Genomic DNA, 22265 nt, shown 5'->3' on the forward strand with positions numbered 1-22265 from the left:
ACCATAGCTTTCCGATTGGAGTTGAGAATGAATAAGTCGAATTGATTCATGCGCCGACTACAGTGAGCTTGTGTGGTATGGCAAATATCTCGAACACTACATTGAGACATGACTTTGGGGTTGTCTCACTATGTTGAAAAAGTTTTCACTTAGTTGTATTACCTGTAATAGATAAAACACCCTAGCATGCGTCTCCTCCTCTGTTGCTCTTGCCCTCTCTTCTCGTCCAAGGGGAACGAAAATGGGGAGATGCCCCTTATCCCCATGGCTAATATGAATAGAAACAATACCAAAAATGGAGCTCTTATATAGGGGATATCGGGCCATTCCCGTGGTTTTTTGTATTTTAATCAGGGTTTTATGAGCAGCAGTTGACCATAGAGATAGAGACCCACTTCTTGGAGATGTCGTGACGAGCTATTTCTTGGAGATGCCATGAGGCCCTTGTTTAAAGGAGATGCATGGAGTATCAAGCATGAGACATTTGCTTTCCTGCATCTCATTATTCCAAAAGGTAACAACGTAGCCATGAAAATTAGACTTTTTTCTCCTAGCAAAGTTTCAATCTGTGCTTCATGATATGCATATATTATGATGTTTGTGAACTTTGTCTTACATATATGGCTTTCAGTCTTAGACTTTGTCATATATATGAAGGAACCGGCATAAATGGATAAGCATTTCATAATGTCGGTTCCTTCAATATGGATAGGACCACCTAAAACGATCGCATGTGGTTGTGAATAAAACCATTTGTTGATACTATAGGTGTTTATTTTCACACCATGTTTCTTATCGGGTAGGATTCTTGCGACGTATCGTGTGCTAATATACATTGATGTACATAACTATACATCAATTTGAATTAATATATATTACATTACCATCACAATCATGAATGTGTGTGCGTACTTCTCCGACGTTTCAAATGATAATTTTGAGAAGTGAGATTGTCTATGTCTTGTTCAATTTGGTCCTCAAATCTCAGTCATACGTAATCATAGTTGGACCAACATTGACCATTTGTAAGATGGAAACAGATAAATCAATTGAGACCTTAATTAGACAGCCAAAGGACAACAGTAGAAGATATCTAAATTAGAAAGTACTAGTAGTATCTAAGAGCATATGCACAACTTTGTGTTGTGCTAAAAGTACATATACCTTTTTTTTAACCGGGCCTTAACCCCTTTCCATTATAAGCATAACGGAAATACATAGTTCAGTAACCAAAGACCCAAAAGCCACACTCAACATAAGGAAGCTAGAAAGGGGTAAGGCGAGTTCAAGGCACCACTGGGAAACCCACCATGAGTACTCGTCATCGAGCAGCTCATTGCGGGGCGAAAACCCAGTGACACCTGTGATCACGCAAACCTCTAGGACCTAAACAAAAGGTAGTCTCCAAAAGGAACCCAAAACAGTATAATACCACCATGCCCACAGGCTCACAGACGAGCAAACAGAGCACTCGCGCAGGAGTGAGGTAGCCTATCCTGACAGAAGAAAGCTCGAAGCCTCAAATTGATGGAGGGGGGGTCAGTTCGTCGCTGATTTGGTTGGAGCCGTGCAGATTCTCATCACCGTCGAAGCACTGGACCTGAGCATCTTGGATCCGCGCTCCATGGCCTCCCGATCATCACCAGCCCTCAAACCTGCCCAGTACGTCAAAAAACCACAAGCAGCATACACCACATTAAAAGGGATTTTGAGATCTTTGTGTTCAAAAGTAGCCTGGTTACGACTGTTGCAGATTGCCCAACAAACTGCTGCCAAACCAGAGGTGTAAAATTTAGCTCCATCAGGAAGGAAATTGTAAAACCAGGAGAAGTACTGCCAGATGTTGTTCGGACAGAGAGACGTGCCCAACACACACCCGACCGTCCTCCAGACCACCCGAGCAAGAGGGCGGGTAAAGAAAAGGTGTTGTGAAGTTTCCACATTATTGCAAAACGAGCATTTACGATCGCCTGCCCAGTTACGCCTTCTCATGACATCTCTAGTCAGAACCGCGTCTTGGAACACTTGCCAAAGAAATATTTGGATTTTGAGGGGGATTATTGCTTTCCAGATCCATCTATAATCACATCCAGCCAGGGATCTTTCCAAATAGTCGTAGACCGATTTGGTCGAGAATTTACCTTTTTTACCCAAAGACAAGCTAATCTGATTAGCCTCATCAGATAAATGCCAGGAATTAACCACCACAACCAGATTGTTCCACTGATCCGTGAGGGGAGGATGAAGATTTCTTCTAAAAAGGTCATTACCCTCAAAGTTTTTAAATTCAGCAACAGTAATTTCCTGATAATTACAAATGTTGAATAAGGCCGGAAATTTATCACGCAAAGGAGCAGCACCTCTAAATGGATCATTCCAAATTCTGGCTACATTCCCAGAGTTTAAGATCACTTCCCTGCCTGCCAAATATTTTTCCTTTACTTTCATAATAGCTCTCCAGATGGGGGAATCCCCGAATTTACTTTTCACCGAGGGGACCGTATCATTTCTGAAATACTTAGCACGAATTATCTCCTGCCAAAGGCCTTGCTGGGTTTCCAGTTTCCACCACCACTTGCTGAGGAGACTGATATTCTGTCTATGTAGATCTTTAACTCCCAGCCCCCCTTTGTTTTTGGATCTACATATTCTAGACCACTTGACCAAGTGATATCTTTTCCGACCATCAGTCTCTTGCCAAAAGAACTTTTTTCTATGCTTATCTAATTTTTCAATAACCTTCTTAGATAGCATAAACATAGACATGTAGTAGAATATGATGCTAGTAAGGGAAGAATTGAGTAAGGTCAGTCTTCCCCCTGAAGATGCTGCATTTCCAATCCATGATTCACAGCGTTTGAGGAATTTATCATCCACAAAGTTCCAATCTAACGCACGGAGAGTGGAATAACTCACAGGAACCCCTAAGTATTTCATAGGAAAGTGGCCAATTTGGCAATTGAAGAGCTCAGAGTAAAAGGTAAGTATGCCATCATCCCCCCCTATGTATAAGATTTCACTCTTTAGGAAATTTATTTTAAGCCCCGACATGAGCTCAAATATATAAAGCAAGAGTTTCAAATTAACCGCAGCTTCTTTGTCATGCTCAAAGCAAATGACAGTATCGTCTGCATATTGGAGGATAGCCACACCCCCATTGATCAGGTCCGGGGCCAGGCCTGTCAGCATTTTCTCTTTCTGAGCATTAAGGATCATTTTAGATAGGGCTTCTACAGCCATATTGAACAAAAAAGGCGAGTGCGGGTCCCCTTGTCGCACTCCTTTGCAGCTCTGGAAATAGGGGCCATTTTCATTATTCAACTTAATGTTAATGGTCCCATTCCTAAGGATTTTGTGGATCCAGCCACACCACACAGGGCCAAACCCTCTGCTTTTATGGCACTCAAGAAGGAAATCCCAATTGATTTTATCGTAGGCTTTTTCGAAATCGAGTTTCAGCACCAGGCCAATTTTTTTCTTTCGTTGCGTATGGTGAAGAATTTCATGAAGGGTCAAAATACCATCCATAATGTTCCTATGTTTTATAAAGGCATTTTGATGCTTGCTGGTGAGGATATCAGCAAAAATGGTCGCTCTGTTGTCCAAACCTTTGGTGATAAGTTTGTATGGACACCGCAGGGGGCAGATTGGTCTATATTGCTGGATTTTTTTGACTCCATTCACTTTCGGGATAAGAGTTATCACCCCATAGTTCAAACGAGCCACATCTAAAGTGTTGTTATGAAAAGCATCAAACAATTGCATAATATCTTGTTTCACAAATTCCCAGCAGTGTTTATAAAACTCCGCTGGTATGCTATCCGGGCCAGGGGCTCGGTTGCTCTTCATGTCGAAAAGTGCTTTTTTCACTTCTTCCTCAATGAATTTACTAGTGAGCAAAATATTATCGTCCTCAGTTAGTTTCTCACTTTCAGCCCACATATTAGGAGATAGGTGAAAGAGGTTTCCTCTAGCAGGGCCAAATAGTTCCTTATAGTAGGAAGTAGCATGAGCTAAAAGGTTGGTGGTCCCCTCAATCACAACTTCCCCGTCTGTGAGGGATTGAATCGTGTTCTTCCTCTTCTTACCATTCGCCACCCTATGATAAAAGGTTGTATTAAGATCACCTTTTAAAAGCCATCGCTCATTTGATTGTTCTAGCCAATATAACTCCTCATTAAAAAGGATATCACTGAGCTCTGTTTGTAAGCCTGTTTTCCTCTCATATAAATCAGGGTCGAGCGGTCCTTCTTCTTCTTTACGTTCGATCCCTTCCAATTCCAATTTGATTTCTTTTTTTCTTTTCTTAGCATGACCAAAGACATTGGAACCCCACCCTTTAAAGTACTTTTTGAGCCGTTTCAGTTTGATATAAAGAATATCAATAGGATCATCAGCTCGGACTGGTTGTTCCCAGATCCTCTTGGCAGTGGGGTAGAAATTTTCGTCTCGCAGCCAACTAAGTTCAAATCTGAACTCATGTTGGTGGGGCATATTTTTTTTATCCACTCCCGAGGACAAGAGAAGTGGATTGTGGTCGGAAACATCCCTAACCAACTTACGAACGGTAACCAAAGGAAACAAGTCCTCCCAGTCAAAACTCATCAAAACTCTATCAAGTTTCTCAAGGGTAGGGTGTTTTTGATTATTAGTCCACGTGTATTTGCCTCCTCCCATGTAAATCTCCCGAAGGTTTAACGAACCTATAATGGAATTGAATTTATCCATATAAGGGGATCGATTCAAGGTTTTGTTTTTGTCACAATTCTTTCTAAGGATATTAAAATCACCACCCACTATGTACGGAACTTGCGTGCGAGCACACATTGAGGCTAGTTCTACAAGGAAATCATCTTTACTGTCGTCGTGGGCTGCTCCATAAACTGTAATGAGAGCCCAGACACTCTTGAGGTTAATATCATACAGGTTGGCTTGCAAGCAAAATCTACCAGGGATCCAAGATATAACTTCTAAGGTCTCTCTCGTAACACCACAAAGAATCCCCCCTGCCTTGCCAATTGATGGAATCCAATTCCAATCAAATCGAGCTGCAGGGTCTATTTTCCTAATAATTTTGGGAGGGAAATTCTTTTTCTTAGTCTCTTGAAGGCAAAGGAAATCTAGGGAATGATCTTTAATCATGTCGGAGAAACAGGTACTCATTCCACTTTTACCTGCTCCCCTACAATTCCAAAATATACCATTCATTTAACCACATTAGGTTTTCTCCCCCGTTTGGCATTCCTACCAGGAGGCAAGGTAGGGCTGCCATTGTTTTTCTCAGGATCTTTCTTTCCTTTTTGACTCCTAGTTACAGGTCTAGATATGACAATATTACTCTTTCTTTCTTTTTTCTTTCTAGACCGAACTATAGTAAAAGGTTCCTCATCCACCTCATTTTTCTCACTCCATCTCATGTCCAAGGGGGTCTGATCTCCTTTTCCATTAGTCAATAACAGGATATTATTATTATCATTTTTATTATCTACCTTGTCACCCAAGGAGTCCCTATTTCTGGTTCTTCCCCGTTCTCTTAAAATGTCAATATTAGCAAAATCAGAATCTGGGATATCAACACCCATCTTAACAGCTCTAAGAATGAGGACAGGATCTGATAAGGCATCAAAAGAGTTATGTTTCAAATTATTACCTTCCATGTTCCTCTTTTTTGCCGCAGCTGCAGCCTTGTCCTCCACACGCTCTAGCTTACTCTGCACATTCCTCAAACTGAAGTGCAAATTCTCCTCAGTGACTAAAGGGGGGGTGGGGATCACCTAAACATTCATCTCAGGGGACTCCACCCTGTAATCACTGATCACTTTCAGCGCTGAATCATGGTGCCCCACCACCTCCACAACCTATGGCAAGGATTTAACCACATCAGAATAGGTTTTCACTCTTTCTTTATACTCAGGATTAGGTCTCATCAGGACCTGTTGGAAAGATGTACTTACTTTTTCTTTCACTCCCTGCTCATGCTCATATTTCATAGTTTCAATAAGTGTAGTATGGAGAGAGTCATCAGACTCTATACTCTCCTGTGATTCCTGAATCGGGCCGGGAACTTCTCGTTGGGGAATGGGGAGAGATTTCCCTCCAAGCCCAGTCGAAGTGCTGCCCCTCTGAGCTCCAGGATTCACATCTTGCTTAGTTTTTTTATGGTTCCCTTCATCAGAGTTAGGAGGCACCCTTATCTCATTTTTTCCACGATTAGGATCCCTGATCAGCACCTGCTCCACCTCATAAGCAAAATCATAGAAATGCCCTCCCAAAACTGACTCCGCTATCCCAGGTATAGCGTCAACATTTCTGCACCCTAATTTCACACGCACAGAAGCAGGGCGATGTAAGGTTGCAGTATCAATTTCCAGTGGAACCCCCACCAGTGAAGCCACAAATGCTATGTTTCTTTCACTTCTTTTATCCAGTGGGACATTGATCACCCTCACCCATGCAACTTCCATGATTCCTTTCGATCCCACAGCTGAAGACCACTGAGTGGCATGTATAACAGCCCCACTCGTTTTCAGAGTAACATTTCCCACATAGAAGATTTGCGCAACAGCTCGAGGGTTAGGAAATCGAACTACAAACACCCCAGGACCAATGGCATGGGCTGAACAGCGCCATCCTGTAGCAAGGTAGTCGGATAAATCCAACTCCATCTGCCTGGTCGACGTCTCACCCTCAACAAATGGTAACAACAATATTATTGGACCTCTCCTTAAGCTGACTAGCCGTGCAGGAATCATGAATGTAGTAAAATCCCTGCCCCTTAGACTGAAAAGCACACATTGGGGCAATACACTCCCAAGGAATGAATGACGTGCAAACAGAAGCCAGATGCCCTAATTTGTTACACCGCTCACAGAAAACTTGAGGGCATCAAGCAGGAGGATGTTCATTCGATTTGCATATGGGGCAGGGGATAGGGTTTTTGGTAGGAGGCACCTGAGTGATGTTCTTCTTACCATGCGGGCGGCGAATCGGGGACGAAGTCTGGCCGCTTCATGTGTCCTCCGACGCCATCACCGAGCGCTGCTTCTCCACCCAGACACCACCATCTTGAGGTTCATGGCGCCTGGTAGCCGCAGCCGCATCCCAGCACGAGGTGTCCGCCGTAGCAGAGCTGGGATTGGACGAGGCAGAGATGGTGCGGTCGCCGTCGCCCTCGCTCCGCTTCCAGGAGTACTTGCTCTTGTCGTCGCCACGGCCGTTGCCGCGACCGCCGTTCCTCCCCGCACCGCGACCCATGCCGCGCCTCGCACGGCCCGCATCCGCGCCTTGACGCCGCTCCCCCCAAATACCCGCGCCCCGCATCAGCCGCCATGGGGGGCGAGGCAGCTACCTCCGCAAAGGATCGAGGATCTCCACCCACCTTGCCTCTCCACCACCCCCACTCCTCTCCAGATCTCGATCTAGGGTTTTTTTCCGCCGTCCAGAAGTGGGCGAGGGCGGAGTCTAGGTCAAGTAGGGGGCGGGGCGGATGATTTATACCCTCACCGCGAGCCCGTGGCCGAGAATGGATGTTTGGATGTGCACCCACGTGTCGCCCATCCACCATGGATGGGTGGGGGCGCGAGGTCGTGCCCGTGCCGCACCGCACCCGGTCCTCCGTGTACCGCCCCTCGTTGTTTCCGTGTACCGCGCCTGGTCGCCTCGCATCCTCCACCGTATCTCCCGCCGACGAGCCCGCCGCCGGCAGACGATCTCGAACCTTCGCGAAGTAGCAGGGAAACGAGATCATGTCTCCAATGTCGATGGACTCGCCCTCGCGGAGATATCGCGCGTCCACGATGATACCGCGCTCGTCTAAGAGAACGAGTCGCAGTGCCCCTCGACGAAGTACGACCTCCCCGTCGACGAACCGGAGAGCGCCCGTCATCAGGTCGGCGGCGAAGGAGACTCGCCATCGCACGTCTCGGTCGCTCGTCATCGTCGACCAATCTGCCTCCTAGTACATATACCTTTGGACCGCAACTCTTTTGAGCTTAGGATTGTGCAACATAAGGTGGTTAGGTTAATTATCTCAGGTTAACAAAACTTCTTGCAGCCAACCAGGAACTAGGTAGCATTAGAGAACTTGGTTTCTGGAGGAGTACGCGAGGCACAAGTACTAGCTAGCTAGCACCAAACGAACCGCTTATAGGGTTTATACTAGATGAAACAGATCATCGCCCCATGGCTTAAGCCGGGAAGTTCCTGCCTCTTTATTTTTGGGGCATCCTCCACCGGCCGAGGAGGTGGTCCAAATGGACCAGTAGGTGGCGACATACATGGTTCGGGTTAAGTCTAGGAGGGGCGGCGTAGGATGGCGCGGCTCCGCTCCCCCTCCCTGGTGTATGCGCACATGCACCCATCGCCCCTGCAGAGCGACGTGTGTATTTGTGGCGTGGGGGGCGCAGCATTGGATCGCCCTCATTCCGGCCCGTGCTTCCAGTTAGGGTAAACCCGTGGTAACTGCCCCGCCCCGCCCCAAAGTTACCCTCCTTTAAAGTCGAGAGAGAGAGGGCGCGCGACAGGGATGTGTCAAGCGAGATCGACGCAAGAAACCAGCACCGAGCTACAGTAACAGTACCCACCATTGCTCCCCTTTTTCCCCTTGCCTCCGCTAATATCCCGCGCCCCCTTCCCGGCTCATTATATGCTCGCTGGGGCACCATCGCTCCCCATCCCAAGCCCTATGCGCTAGTAGGTTGCGCATCAGAACCGCCGCAGGAGGAAGAGCGCAGAGCTAGCTTGCTGATCGGTAGAGCTTTGCTTGCTTGCTTGCTTGGAAGGAGGAGGAGGAGGAGGAGATCATGGGGAGGGGAAGGGTCGAGCTGAAGCGCATCGAGAACAAGATCAATCGGCAGGTCACCTTCTCCAAGCGCCGCAACGGCCTGCTCAAGAAGGCCTACGAGCTCTCCGTGCTCTGCGACGCCGAGGTGGCGCTCATCATCTTCTCCAGCCGCGGCAAGCTCTACGAGTTCGGCAGCGCCGGGTACACACATACATAAAATCAACGCGCTCCCCTCCCTTGCATCATCGGCTGATTAGTCTTGCTGCATGCAGATCTGCTGTTCACCTTGCACAATTTTCTTCTTTTCTGATGCTTTCCTTTGCCGCTGTTTCGTGGTTTTTGGTAGCACGTAGCCGAGCTACGCTTTGTAGTAGTAGTTCCTGCGCTTTGGCTACGCAAAGCTATTTTATTCCTGCTACGCATGCTACTATAGGGGCATGGCGGTGTTCTTATAACCCGGAGGGGTGGATCCGTAACTAGCATGAGGCATCTTTTCCGCAGATCTACGAACCCTACACCCTTTACCTCTTTCTTCCAGCTTCTCCGGAGCGGCCATCCTCCGTGCTGGTGTGTGTCAGAGAACACCTTAGTTAATTGCTCAGCTAGTAGAGAGCTGGGATTGTTTTTGTGTGGAGCAATAGAGAAGTCGGGGGGCTGCGAGGGGAAAGGGGAGGCATGCTCTTTCCATTTTGATCCGGGGTATTAAAATACTGCAGTATAAACGTTCGATTTGGTACTTGTTTTGCCCTGGGCTTGAGGCAGCGCCAGCCGATCTGGCCCGATCTGAGTATACATGTGTCATGAGTTGGTTGCTTGTTCTTCACCCTTCTGCGCATCATCTTTCCATCCGATTTCATGCCATGTTTCTCACCAAGGAAATTTTTGTTTTGTTTTGATTTGATTTTATGTTTTTTTATGAGATTCTTGCAGGATGATTTTTTGTCTAAAGAGAGATTTAGATTTTGCCTATAGGGAGAATCTTTAAATCAACATTTTCAGTGCTGAAATCGAGATCCTTCCCCTTTTCCCTTTTTCTTGTTCAATCTCCTTTCGTTGTCTCCTTTTCTTGTCTTGGTTCATTTTCTCTAAGGTTCTCTTCATGTATCCACAGTCTGGCTCTGTGAAGTTCAAGCAAAAGTAACTTCACCTTATTTCCTTCTTCCCATAATTGATCTTATTCTCAAGCACGCATCAGTTTCCTCTTATAGTAGTGTGGTCAAAAGATGTCGGGAGACAGTGCATTTTGCTTTTCTTCTTGTTCCTTTCCTCATTTTATGCTGATGAGTGCTGCCGTAGTACAATTATTAATCTGTCTTTGCAGTTTACTGCTCCTGGAAATTGCTTGCTCTCCCATGTTATTTCTGTGTTGCAATTTTCTTTTACTAATGTGGCAGATCTAGTTTCTGTTTGCCTGTTCTTTATGTACCAAAGCAGTTTCTTTATTACCAAAAAAGCAGTTTATTTTCCCATGTTATATCTCCGTTGGGGCAGGAATGATGTCTGGCACTAATATTTTCATTTGCGTATTTGTATTGTGTACGCGTGGTAGCAAATCGTATACTGAGCATCTTATTTTTATCTAGTGCCTGCTAATTAATCCATACTAAGTTTTCTGAGATGGTGGTAATCGTCCAAACTAGATGTAGGACTACGGTCAAGTGTAACTAGTATTTGATTTGTTTTTTGCTTCTTAGTTCCGGTGGTTCTTAGTTAGGAGCATTCACCTTTGGATCTTTCCTTTTGTTACATCACACTTTCTGTTCTTTTTTTTTGTATGGCTGCTATGTCTTGCTCCCTCCGTCCCATCATATAAGAGCGTTTTTGACACTAATGTAGTTTTAAAAATGTTCTTATATTTTGGGACAGAGGGAGTAGTGCACAACGGTTCTTTGGGAAGTATGCAGGTATACTAGTATTCCTCAATATTGTTTGAAATATTACAAACATGTGCGCTCTCAAGAAAGTGAGCACATATCTGTCTATTGCATCATAAGATGAAGCTACTTTCACCAAGCATTTGAGCTTTACTCATGGCACTCATCTAAGAGATAGGCCTAAAGGCAAAAGTCCCAGTAGATCTGGCATGCACGTGTGTTAACTGATATTTAGGATGTCGTTGAGTATCTATCCCCGTAGATCTTTCACTCCACTTCTTTCTTCATTTTGTTAATGTGTTCTAGTTCATTATCATGTGCTTAGACCATCAAATTTAGGGTACCTTGTCCCTAAAAAAATTAGGGTGGCTTCATTTCTAGCGCTCTGTGTTAACTGATATTTTCCCTCCTTTCTTACAAAATATGGTATCTTAATGTGTGTGCAGCCAATCTACAATAAATATTTTTTGTAATAAGAGCAGCACTAAACATTTACGAAATCCAAGTTTACTATTTGTCAGGTTAACCGTGTTGTTTTAAGAAAACATTTATTTTCTCACGTGACACAGTTCAAAGATTTATTTGATTTTCCATAGTAAAAATGAATTTTCTGTCATATGACCGAAGATCGTGAATAAGTCTTCTAATCTGTATGTAGAACGGTTTCTCATTTTGGAGTATCGGCCCATCCTAGAGGAATTTTGTGCCACATGTGGGGAAATGCCATATGCGAGCAGACTCACTAAATAACACATTTACTACTATTTTTTTAATAAAATATATATACAATGTCTTCTTACAAACCATATAAAAACTGACTACACATGCATTGTTATTGAGCCATATCTTAACTTCTTATGCGGAAACACTACTGTAATTAATATTAGCTAATTACCTATCGAAATCAAGATGCTCTATACTCTACCCATATATTTTATTTCCCCAGTATATCTTTTTGTGAGATTTATCAAAGTATCAATGTTTGAAATTCCATAGAGCTAGAAATTTATTTGTAAATTAAATTTCTTGCGCAGCACAACAAAAACATTGGAAAGATACCAACACTGCTGCTATAATGCTCAAGATTCCAATGGCGCACTATCTGAAACTCAGGTATATATATCTATCAATTGGTCGTTGTACCACCACATGATTTTCATATATCCAGACTATTTTCAAACTTTTATTTAAATACAGTAATACTAGGTCATATATATCAGATATCCAAGTCTTAGATAGTTGGTATTTAAAATCAAAGAGAAATACTAATATTCCTTAGTTTATGTCACTCGATAATATAAGGGGAATTTTCTTTTAGACCACCAGGGCTGAGGCGTTGGACATTACTTATTTGGTCATGTCGTGTAACTATTTTCTACACATAACATATATGACACGTGCCAAAAAAATCCATCCTTTTACGCATTCATGCTAGCACCAAACGAAGTGAGAAACGCAGTAAAACAAATAACAGACTGTCATATTTATGTGGTGACATAAGAAATGTCGAGTTATGGTCGTCCCTTATCTTGAAGAAATGATGCATAATAAGTTTCTTGTAAAACTGAAGTTGTTTAATTGTGGAGTTTAATCCATGTACTGGAAACATCAGTCATATTTTAAAATTTTCACTATGCAGTCCACCATCCATCGGACTCTCAATTAATTTCAGAATCCAAACCCAACATAACACCAACATATGTACATATGTATATATATACCAAGGAACAAATGTCAGTGGTTCAGTACGTACTTAAAAAACGTGCTTAAATGAAGTTCTGGTAAACTAATTTTGACCTCTAAAGAATATACAAGAATTGAAACTTTAGAGAATGTATAGCCTTACCATATCTCTGTTACTTTGTCCTTTTGTTCTATCATTTTCCCCCCATGACATGTCTCGAAAAATAGGGCTGACATATTTGAACCTTAATACCATTGGATTGTTATGCTTATCAATCATGCATGTTTTAACCTCCAGGATTAATTTCATTAGTACGTAGAAGACTTTTGTAATAAGTGTACACGGACCTTTTTTCTCACTGAAAACTCTTGGATTCATTATTTGCCACTCATATATTATGTAGTGTCAATGCCACGTTAGTCCAGTAAGGCACATAGATTTATTTGTGTATAGTACATGTTAAACAAACTTAAGAGGTTCGACAAACATAATCTTGTGATGCATTATTTCATGTAGCTAAAACCTTTTAAGTATTCTGGTTATCTAACTAATTTGGCTGTATATTTCTGCTCTGAAGAGCTGGTACCAGGAAATGTCAAAGCTAAAGGCAAAATTCGAAGCTTTGCAGCGAACTCAGAGGTCCACTTCTAGGCTCTAGCTACATGTCTCATTCACAGAATGTAGATTCAAATTAAGTGACTAAGATATTTGGATTACATACTCTCCGTGTGCTTATTTTGAGCAGACACTTGCTTGGGGAGGACCTTGGACCGCTCAGCGTGAAAGAACTGCAGCAGCTGGAGAAACAGCTAGAATGTTCTCTGTCACTGGCCAGACAGCGAAAGGTTCAAATATATTCAACTCACATATATTCATTCATGTGTTATATGCACCAACTGGCTTGACAATTAATGAAGTCAATGTTGGATTCATTAATGGCACTGGGATCACAATTGAGGAGTACCGTACCTGAAATATATATGGAATATGCATGGGTACAGAATGACTACCTTATGTTAGTGAAAGTTAAAACCTAATATAACCGATAAGTGCTTGATCTAAATTTTTCAGACAGCTACATTACCCTCTTAGAGTTGCTCTCATTTTCATCTATTCATTGGGATGTAAAGATTGTACGTTTTGTCGGAAAAAAACAGTTCTAGTAATCTACACCGTACCAAATTCACTTGCGGCTTCTGGCGGTATGGTTCAGTGGCTCTAAACAAGGTAACAAATTAGTAGCAGATCCTGTCCTGCTGTTTTCTTTTAGAAATAGGGAACGTCCACATTGCCCCTGAGGTTTGGAGGCTGTACAGAACATCCAAAGCTTAAAATAGTCTATCTTAGAGCAAATACAGCATGTTAGTGGCGAAACCACCCTGCAAAACGTCTAGCGGTGCTCGGTTTACAAACATTAAACCTCAAGGGATGATATGGTCCTTTTCAATTGAAAGAGGTAACATATTTGCCATATATTTCATGATTACTCCCTCTGTGAACTAATATAAGATCGTTTAGATCACTAAAACTAATATATTAGTTTACAGATGGAGTACTATTCACTTGTATGAATCACATTTTAGAGTAGGAATTCATGCCAAGGAAACCAGCTTTACATACATTTTTAAAAAAATATTCAATTTGTAGCCACCTTAGAAATAGTTATTTCTAAGTCAGCTGTGTTGCACATCTCTCGCAAAAAAAAAAACAAGAAGCTAGGTTGCACATCATTGAGTCAACGATTCTGCAATGCACAAAAAAGATTGTGATATTTTAGGTATTAGAAATGTGCAACTACCTTTTGAACTTCTCTATTATAAGTTGCACATTATTCCTAAAATTTCCAACAACCCAATTAATTGTTACATAAAGAAGGGACATTCAAGATTGTCTACTAAGAAATGACTACGTGTTAGTCGCTTGAGAAATAGGCATGCCCAAATACTTCAAAATCTTCCAAAACAAATCATGGATATTATTATACATGACTGGTATAAATTTCCAACCTGGAAGCAAGACCCAAGAAAAGGAACTTGTGCCGTTTGGTGCAAATGCGCACCATTGCAAGATTGGCTGCATTATTTTTGCATATTTGCCTAACCGAATGTCCAATAGTTTATGCATGAAATTTTCATATACTCTGGTACATGGGAATACATCATTCTGAGCACATAATGTTCATATGCACATATCTCTATATCAAAATCCATTTAAATTTCACAACTGTATTGTTTTATGATCTGTCCAAATGGATTTAAAAGATAAGGAATATTACAAGTAGATATATATGCATAACTTCAGAAACTGAAGACATCTTTATTGCTTTAATTAGCTTACTGGCCGATGAAAAATAGTTACTCCCGTCAAAATGAAGTATGGAAAATGGTTATTCTTAGCTTTGTTCATGTAACTACCAATTTAATACTCACCAAGTTATCGGTTCGCAGACACAACTTATGATGGAGCAGGTGGAGGAACTTCGCAGGAAGGTATGTAACATAGCAGCATGGGCGAGCCTTGCCTGTGGATGTGTGTGTGCGTGTGTGTGCTAGTTATCTACTGCTTCGCTTCTACTACGAATGACTTGCACTGCCGTAAGTTTGTCAATGTACCTAGCTATCTAGGGACGTATTGCGAAAAGGACATTTGGCAGACCCTTTTACCGCATTGTATGGGTCAGCAGCTTGCACGTTCATCCTCTTGTATATATCGTTTGTTGCACCCGAGAATCAGTTGATTTTTTTATACACATACAGTTCACCGTATGTACTTTTTTTTGGAACGAAGACGCCAAAGGCTCACCGTATGTACTTGCCACATGCAGGAGCGTCAGCTGGGAGACATCAACAGGCAACTCAAGCACAAGGTTAATAAATAGTTCACACATATTATTATTCGTACTTGTACTGCACACACACAACACTAAGAACTTCATTCGCATTTCTATGCCTTTTTAACTGTTGCTTTGCTTCTTGCCGAGTCTGCAGCTCGACGCTGAAGGCAGCAACAGCAACAACTACAGGGCCATGCAGCAAATCACCTGGGCTGCCGGCACCGTCGTGGATGAAGGCGCCGCCGCATATCACATGCAGCAGCAGCAGCAGCAGCACCCTAATCATTCCGCTGCTATGGACTGTGAACCCACTCTGCAAATTGGGTACCTACGATCGAGCACCTTGCATACACCTGTTCCATCTTCCGTGCATGCAACTGAACTGATATTATATGTGCCGCAGGTACCCTCATCAGTTCGCGGCTCCTGATCAGGCAGCCAATAATATTCCACGGAGCAGCGGCCCCGGAGGGGAGAACAACTTCATGCTCGGGTGGGTTCTTTGAGCTAGCGAGCTGCTGGTTAGCTTGTCTACCCATCAGCCAAGAAACCAAATAAAATGCGTGTGCTGCTCCTGCATGCTCTACACGAGAAGTAGCCTGCGTGGCGCGTGCCTCTTTCTTTATTTTTACTCGTTATTTGTGTGTGTAAGAAGTAAGAACCAAGAACTACTCCTATATTTTGAGTATTTGAACTACTACATTGGTCTTGTAAAACACTTGCAAGTTCCAAGCCGTCCATGCATGCATGCCAAGTTATCTAGTAAAACTATAATTTGTGGACAATTATTGCTCATGCGTGTTTCATCATTTGTTTGAACTAAGAGCATCTACAGCCGGACGCCTCAAACCATCCCTCATATGCCCGCGGACACGCCCGGTCAAGTGACCGAACAGGAAAGAGAAGGAAAAACGTGACTCAACCAGACCCCTCATATCATCCCTATACGTCTGTGCTGTCTGGGAACCCTCATATCCATCTCAAATATGGGAAGTATATGAGGGCTCGCGGACGCGACCCCACCCTGAACCACATTTTCTCTTTATTTATTTATTCTTTTATTTCTCTCTTTTCATCTCCACCAATCACGTTCAAGTGACCGGACTTATGGGAAAGAAAATAAGGATTATGGCTGCACAGATGGACAAATAGTGGCTCAAAACGGACACGCGTGTCGGCGGACGTTTGAGGGATCGAATTAGAGGTGTCTTGCTGAAGATGCTCTAAATGGACTAGTAGTTGCGCATGGGACTCAGTAATTAGTGACCCCCAACCCCGCCCAAAAAAAGTTGATAAACAATTGCTATACGTGTGCAACTTTCTTGCCAAGGAACAACACACCAATCTTATTTTTGAATCACATCCAGAATGTGCCGTTGAGCTCTTCAATGCGATGACAAGGACATACCAAAGGCCGATCACTATTCATTTCGAGAATACGTGCGAATTATTGTACTGTCGCACAATTGGAATCAAAACTTGCCGCAATTAAGTGTAAGGTAGAATGTCGTGTGTACTCATCACTTATACGTTGATTGGTGTGTGCGCGCGCGTGTCCAATGACATATCTTCTTTAAATTATTCAGAGTCATCAACTTGTTGTCTTTATGTCATGCGAGCACACAAAAGGTCTTGACAGACACGTATGACCATCTTGATCATATCCATAATAAAACTCTACTACAAATCTGACGTCGGATTTTGATCATGGCAAATCAAACATTTTTCATTCCAAATTATGTTCTCCGAGGATGGCACGTTTAGTTGGCTAGCATGACATATCCAGCTCGATTCACTTTTTTGTCGGAAAATTACCATGATTGCAAACTAAATTTGCTATCATTGTGCCAATATAAATTGCCATGAAAAACGTCAAATTTGTCATGCCTAAAAATCCGATGTCAGATTTTTAGCGTTTCCACATTGGTGCTGATAGTGCCTAGTTGAGCAAGCAAGGGTGATTAATCAGAGGTTGCACATAGGTTCCAAGAACTGGAATTGTTTGCTTTCAATTGCACCTTCGTTGATTAGATTTTTATTTTTGAAACAATGAGCCTCCTGATTTACATTAAAGAAATCGCCACAAAGTTTTACAACAGAAAAAAAAGATAAAAGAACAAACAGAGCCACATGAAACTAACAATAGACTAGTTTGTTAGGCGCAATGAAGGCGAAAGGTCCAACAAACCTGGCACCAAAATGAGGGAGAAGAAAGACCTGATCACGTAGGGTCAACATAAGTGTTACAACCATGGCCACAACAGTTTCAGATTCATAACCATAGAAAGGATCAGATTCAACCAAAGTAATTAACTCAGGATCGACAGAGAATTCATAATCCTTATCAGTAACAAAGATAGGTGAAGTAGCAATCATTGGGTCATATTGCATTCTAGCATTCAAAGACTTATCTTTTAGCTTAGATAACAGTTTCTTAAGGTCATCCCTATCATTACAAGCAAGAAAGTCTTTAGCAGTTTCCTTATCCATAATATGACCCTCAGGTACAATGGGCAATTCCTATTTAGGGGGAGAATCATAATCTTCAGTTTCAATAATATCATCAGTTTCGGTAATTTCATTCTCTCTAACCCTAGCAAGTTGTTCATCAAGAAATTCATCTAGTGGCACAGTGCTATCAAGCACAGAAGTAGTAACATCATAAGCATCATGCATAGCAAAACTGGCATCATCGATAACATGCGACATATCGAAATCAATAGCAGGTGTAGTTGTCGCAAGTTTACTCAAATTAGAAGGTGAATCAAGTGTAGAGCTAGATGGCAGCTCCTTACCTCCCCTCGTAGTTGAGGGAAAAATCTTGGTTCTTTGATCTTTAAAATTCCTCATAGTTATCAACAGATATAAATCCCAAGTGACTCACAGAATAGAGCCATGCTCCCCGGCAACGGCGCCAGAAAAAGGTCTTGATGACCCACAAGTATAGGGGATCGCAACAATTTTCGAGGGTAGAGTATTCAACCCAAATTTATTGATTCGACACAAGGGGAGCCAAAGAATATTCTCAAGTATTAGCAGCTGAGTTGTCAATTCAACCACACCTGAAAGACTTAATATCTGCAACAAAGGATTTAGTAGCAAAGTAGTGTGGAAGTAACGGTAACGGTGGAAAAACTAACAGTAGCAGTTGCAATCGTAACAGTGACAAGGGAAAAGTAACTTAGCAAAGATCAATATGAAACGAGCTATTAGGCAATGGATCAATGATGGATAATTATGTTGGATGGCATTCATTATGCAACAATTATAACATAGGGTGACACAGGACTAGCTCCAATTCATCAATATAACGTAGGCATGTATTCTGCATATAGTCATACGTGCTTATGGAAAAGAACTTGCATGACATCTTTTGTCCTACCCTCCCATGGCAGCAGGGTCCTATTAGAAATTAAGGGATATTAAGGCCTCCTTTTAATAGAGTACCAGACCAACGCATTAGCACTTAGTGAATACATGAACTCCTCAAACTACGGTCATCACCGGGAAGTGTCCCGACTATTGTCACTCCGGGGTTGCCGGATCATAACACGTAGTAGGGGACTATAACTTGCAAGATAGGATCAAGAACACAAATATATTCATGAAAACATAATAGGTTCAGATCTGAAATCGTGGCACTCGGGCCCTAGTGACAAGCATTAAGCATAGCAAAGTCATAGCAACATCAATCTTAGAACATAGTGGATACTAGGGATCAAATCCTAACAAAACTAACTCGGTTACATGGTAGATCTCATCCAACCCATCACCGTCCAGCAAGTCTATGATGGAATTACTCACGCACGGCAGTGAGTGATACGTCTCCAACGTCTCTATAATTTTTGATTGTTCCATGTTATTCTATTATCTGTTTTGGATGCTTTATATGCATTAATATGCTATTTTATATTATTTTGGGACTAACCTATTAATCTAGAGCCCAGTGCCAGTTCATGTTTTTTCCCTGTTTTTGAGTTTCGCAGAAAAGGAATACCAAACGGAGTTGAAACGGAATAAAATCTTCACGATGATTTTTCTTGGACCAGAAGACAACCAGGAGACTTGGAGATGAAGTCGGAGGAGACATGAGGCAGCCACAAGGAGGGCGTGCCCAGGGGGTAGGGCGCGCCCCCACCCTTGTGGGCCCCTCGTGCACCTCCTGACCTAATTCTTTCGCCTATATATTCCCATATATCCCCAAACCACCAGAGGCATCCACGAAAACACTTTTCCACCGCCGCAACCTTCTATACCCGTGAGATCCCATCTAGGGACCTTTTCCGGCACCCTGTCAGAGGGGGGTTCGACCCGGCAAGTCTCTTCGAATTATCAGTTTGGTTTGGCCTACTAGATTGATCTTTCTTGCAATGGGAGAAGTGCTTAGCTTTGGGTTCAATCTTGCGGTGTCCTTTCCCAATGATAGTAGGGGTAGCAAGGCATGTATTGTATTGTTGCCATCGAGGACAAAAAGATGGGGTTTTCATCATATTGCTTGAGTTAATACCTCTACATCATGTCATCTTACCTAATGCGTTACTTCGTTATTTATGAACTTAATACTCTAGATGCATGCTGGATAGCGGTCGATGTGTGGAGTAATAGTAGTAGATGCAGAATCGTTTCGGTATACTTGACACGGACGTGATGCCTATGTAAATGATCATTGCCTTAGATATCGTCATAACTTTGCGCTTTTCTATCAATTGCTCGGAAGTAATTTGTTCACCCACCGTACTTATTTGCTATCTTGAGAGAAGCCTCTAGTGAAACATATGGCCCCCGGGTCTATTTTCCATCATATTAGTTTCTGATCTACTATTTTGCAATCTTTCACTTTCCAATCTATAAACCAAAAATACCAAAAATATTTACTTTATCATTTATCTATCTCTATCAGATCTCACTTTTGCAAGTAACCGTGAAGGGATAGACAACCCCTTTATCGCATTGGGTGCAAGTTGTTTGATTGTTTGTGCAGGTATTCGGTGATTGGTGCGTTGTCTCCTACTGGATTGATACCTTGGTTCTCAAACTGAGGGAAATACTTACCTCTACTTTTCTGCATCACCCTTTCGTCTTCAAGGGAAAAACCAATGCAAGCTTAGTAGGAAGAAGTTCTGGCGCCGTTGCTGGGGAGATCTATGCCAAGTCAAGACATACCAAGTACCCATCATAAACTCTCATCTCTTGTATTACATTATTTACCATTCGCCTCTCGTTTTCCTCTCCCCCACTTCTAAAACGATTTTCGAAAAGATTTGCCTTTTTTTCGCCCCTCTTCCGTTCGTCTTCTTCGTTCGCCTTTTGGTTTGTTCGTTTGCTAGGTTTGTTTGCTGCCACCATGTATGAAATTGGGGAGGTTATCGCTTAAAAGGATAGTAGTAATGATGGGGGAAACTTTGATGCTTTTGCTAATACTAATCCTCATGAAGAATCTACTATTCTACACACTAAAAAGCTTCGCATAGGTAGCGGCAATATTATTGGAAAAGGGGCAATTCAAGATTTCTTTACTTGTGCTGGTGCGCTTCCCACTTTGGGTGGATCTATTCTCCATAAAACTAGTAGTCTTGTGGATGCTATATCTTTGCTCGTAGTTGAACTTGAAAGACAATTTGTTCATATGCATCCATCCATACAAAGGATTTTTCTAGAGTTTTCCAATATTGAGCATTCTTCTGTTAAGCGCACCGCCACTATATTTCTAGCCCATGAGTTTAGATTTATTATGAAAGAAGCTAGTGAAATTTTCACGCATTATAAAGTAGATGGTGGTCGTCCTCCCATAGAGGGAATTCTCTTTAACCAAGAGGACATAATGCGTTTACGTTCTTTAGATCATGTTGCTTATAACGAAAATTTAGGAAAGAGGGTCCCTACCGATGTTTTAGTTGATAAGATTTCCGAGCTTAATGACAATTTTGCCATACAAAAGAACGGATTGGGTTTCTCTCTTGGACACAAGCTCATGACTTTTTGCCAAAATAATTCTTATAGTGATGAGTTGGTCATACAATACGAGGGGCCGAAGGAGGAACCAATTCCTCCCGAACTTGATCTTGGGGATTCTCATCCTATTAAATTTAGCCCTTTTGATTACTTTTGCTTACCACAAAGAAAACTTGCTGCTGAAAGAACGGAGTATGAGATGAGTTTTCAAGATTTGCCTTATCATTATTACGATTATACCTAGATCTATTCGTGTTTTATGCCTAGCTAAGGGCGTTAAACAATAGCACTTGTTGGGAGGCAACCCAATTTTATTTTTGTTTTTGCTTTTTAGGTTCTGTTTTGCAATAAATATTTCAGCTAGCCTCTGGTTATATGTGATTTTATGTTTTAATTACTGCTTGTGCCAAGTAAGACCTTTGGGATGGCTTACGGTGATAGTTGATTTGATCTTGCTAAAAAACAGAAACTTTTGCGCCCAGTCCCAGAATTTTTAAAAATCACAGAAGCGTGATAAATTTCAGAATTTTTTACACAAGATTGATATACAAATTGCCCCTGTTTTCCTAAGTTTTCAGAATATTTGGAGTTACAGAAGTATTCGAACTTGCCAGATTACTATAGACTATTCTGTTTTTGACAGATTCTGTTTTCTTTGTGTTGTTTGCTTATTTTGATGATTCTATGGGTAGTATCGGGGGGTATGAACCATGGATAAGTTGGAATACAGTAGATATTGCACCAATATAAATAAAGAATGAGTTCACAATAGTACCAAAAGTGGTGATTTATTTTCTTATTCTAACGGAGCTTATGAGAATTTTTTTTGAGTTTTGTGTTATGAAGTTTTCAAGTTTTGGGTAAGGATTTGATGGACTAAGGAATAAGGAGTGGCGGGGATGCCCCGGAAGGCATCCCCTCTTTCGTCTTCGTCTGTCGGTAACTTTACTTGAGGCTATATTTTTATTCACCACATGATATGTGTTTTGCTTGGAGCGTCTTGTATGATTTGAGTCTTTGCTTTTTAGTTTGCCACAATAATCCTTGATGTACACACCTTTTGAGAGGGACACGCATGAATCGTGATTTATTAGAATACTGTATGTGCTTCACTTATATCTTTTGAGCTAGGCAATTTTG

General features: G+C 42.1%; 2 protein-coding genes across 2 annotated transcripts; one reads left to right on the forward strand and one right to left on the reverse strand.

The window, feature by feature from the left end:
* Positions 1 to 1685: 1685 nt before the first annotated feature.
* LOC123141651 (uncharacterized) lies at positions 1686 to 6981 on the reverse strand. Its single transcript, XM_044560739.1, has 2 exons — positions 5955 to 6981; positions 1686 to 5858 (listed from the first exon to the last, which is right to left on the reverse strand). The coding sequence occupies exons 1-2, from the start codon at positions 6750 to 6752 to the stop codon at positions 5775 to 5777; spliced, it is 882 nt and encodes a 293-aa protein (XP_044416674.1). The 5' UTR covers positions 6753 to 6981; the 3' UTR covers positions 1686 to 5774.
* A 1530-nt stretch (positions 6982 to 8511) lies between these two features.
* On the forward strand, positions 8512 to 15958 carry LOC123145106 (MADS-box transcription factor 6). Its single transcript, XM_044564429.1, has 8 exons — positions 8512 to 8983; positions 11691 to 11769; positions 12918 to 12979; positions 13086 to 13185; positions 14788 to 14829; positions 15165 to 15206; positions 15328 to 15497; positions 15577 to 15958. The coding sequence occupies exons 1-8, from the start codon at positions 8802 to 8804 to the stop codon at positions 15677 to 15679; spliced, it is 780 nt and encodes a 259-aa protein (XP_044420364.1). The 5' UTR covers positions 8512 to 8801; the 3' UTR covers positions 15680 to 15958.
* Positions 15959 to 22265: the final 6307 nt, after the last annotated feature.

Source organism: Triticum aestivum, chromosome 6D (assembly GCF_018294505.1).
Source record: "Triticum aestivum cultivar Chinese Spring chromosome 6D, IWGSC CS RefSeq v2.1, whole genome shotgun sequence".
NCBI classification, from domain to species: Eukaryota; Viridiplantae; Streptophyta; class Magnoliopsida; order Poales; family Poaceae; genus Triticum; species Triticum aestivum.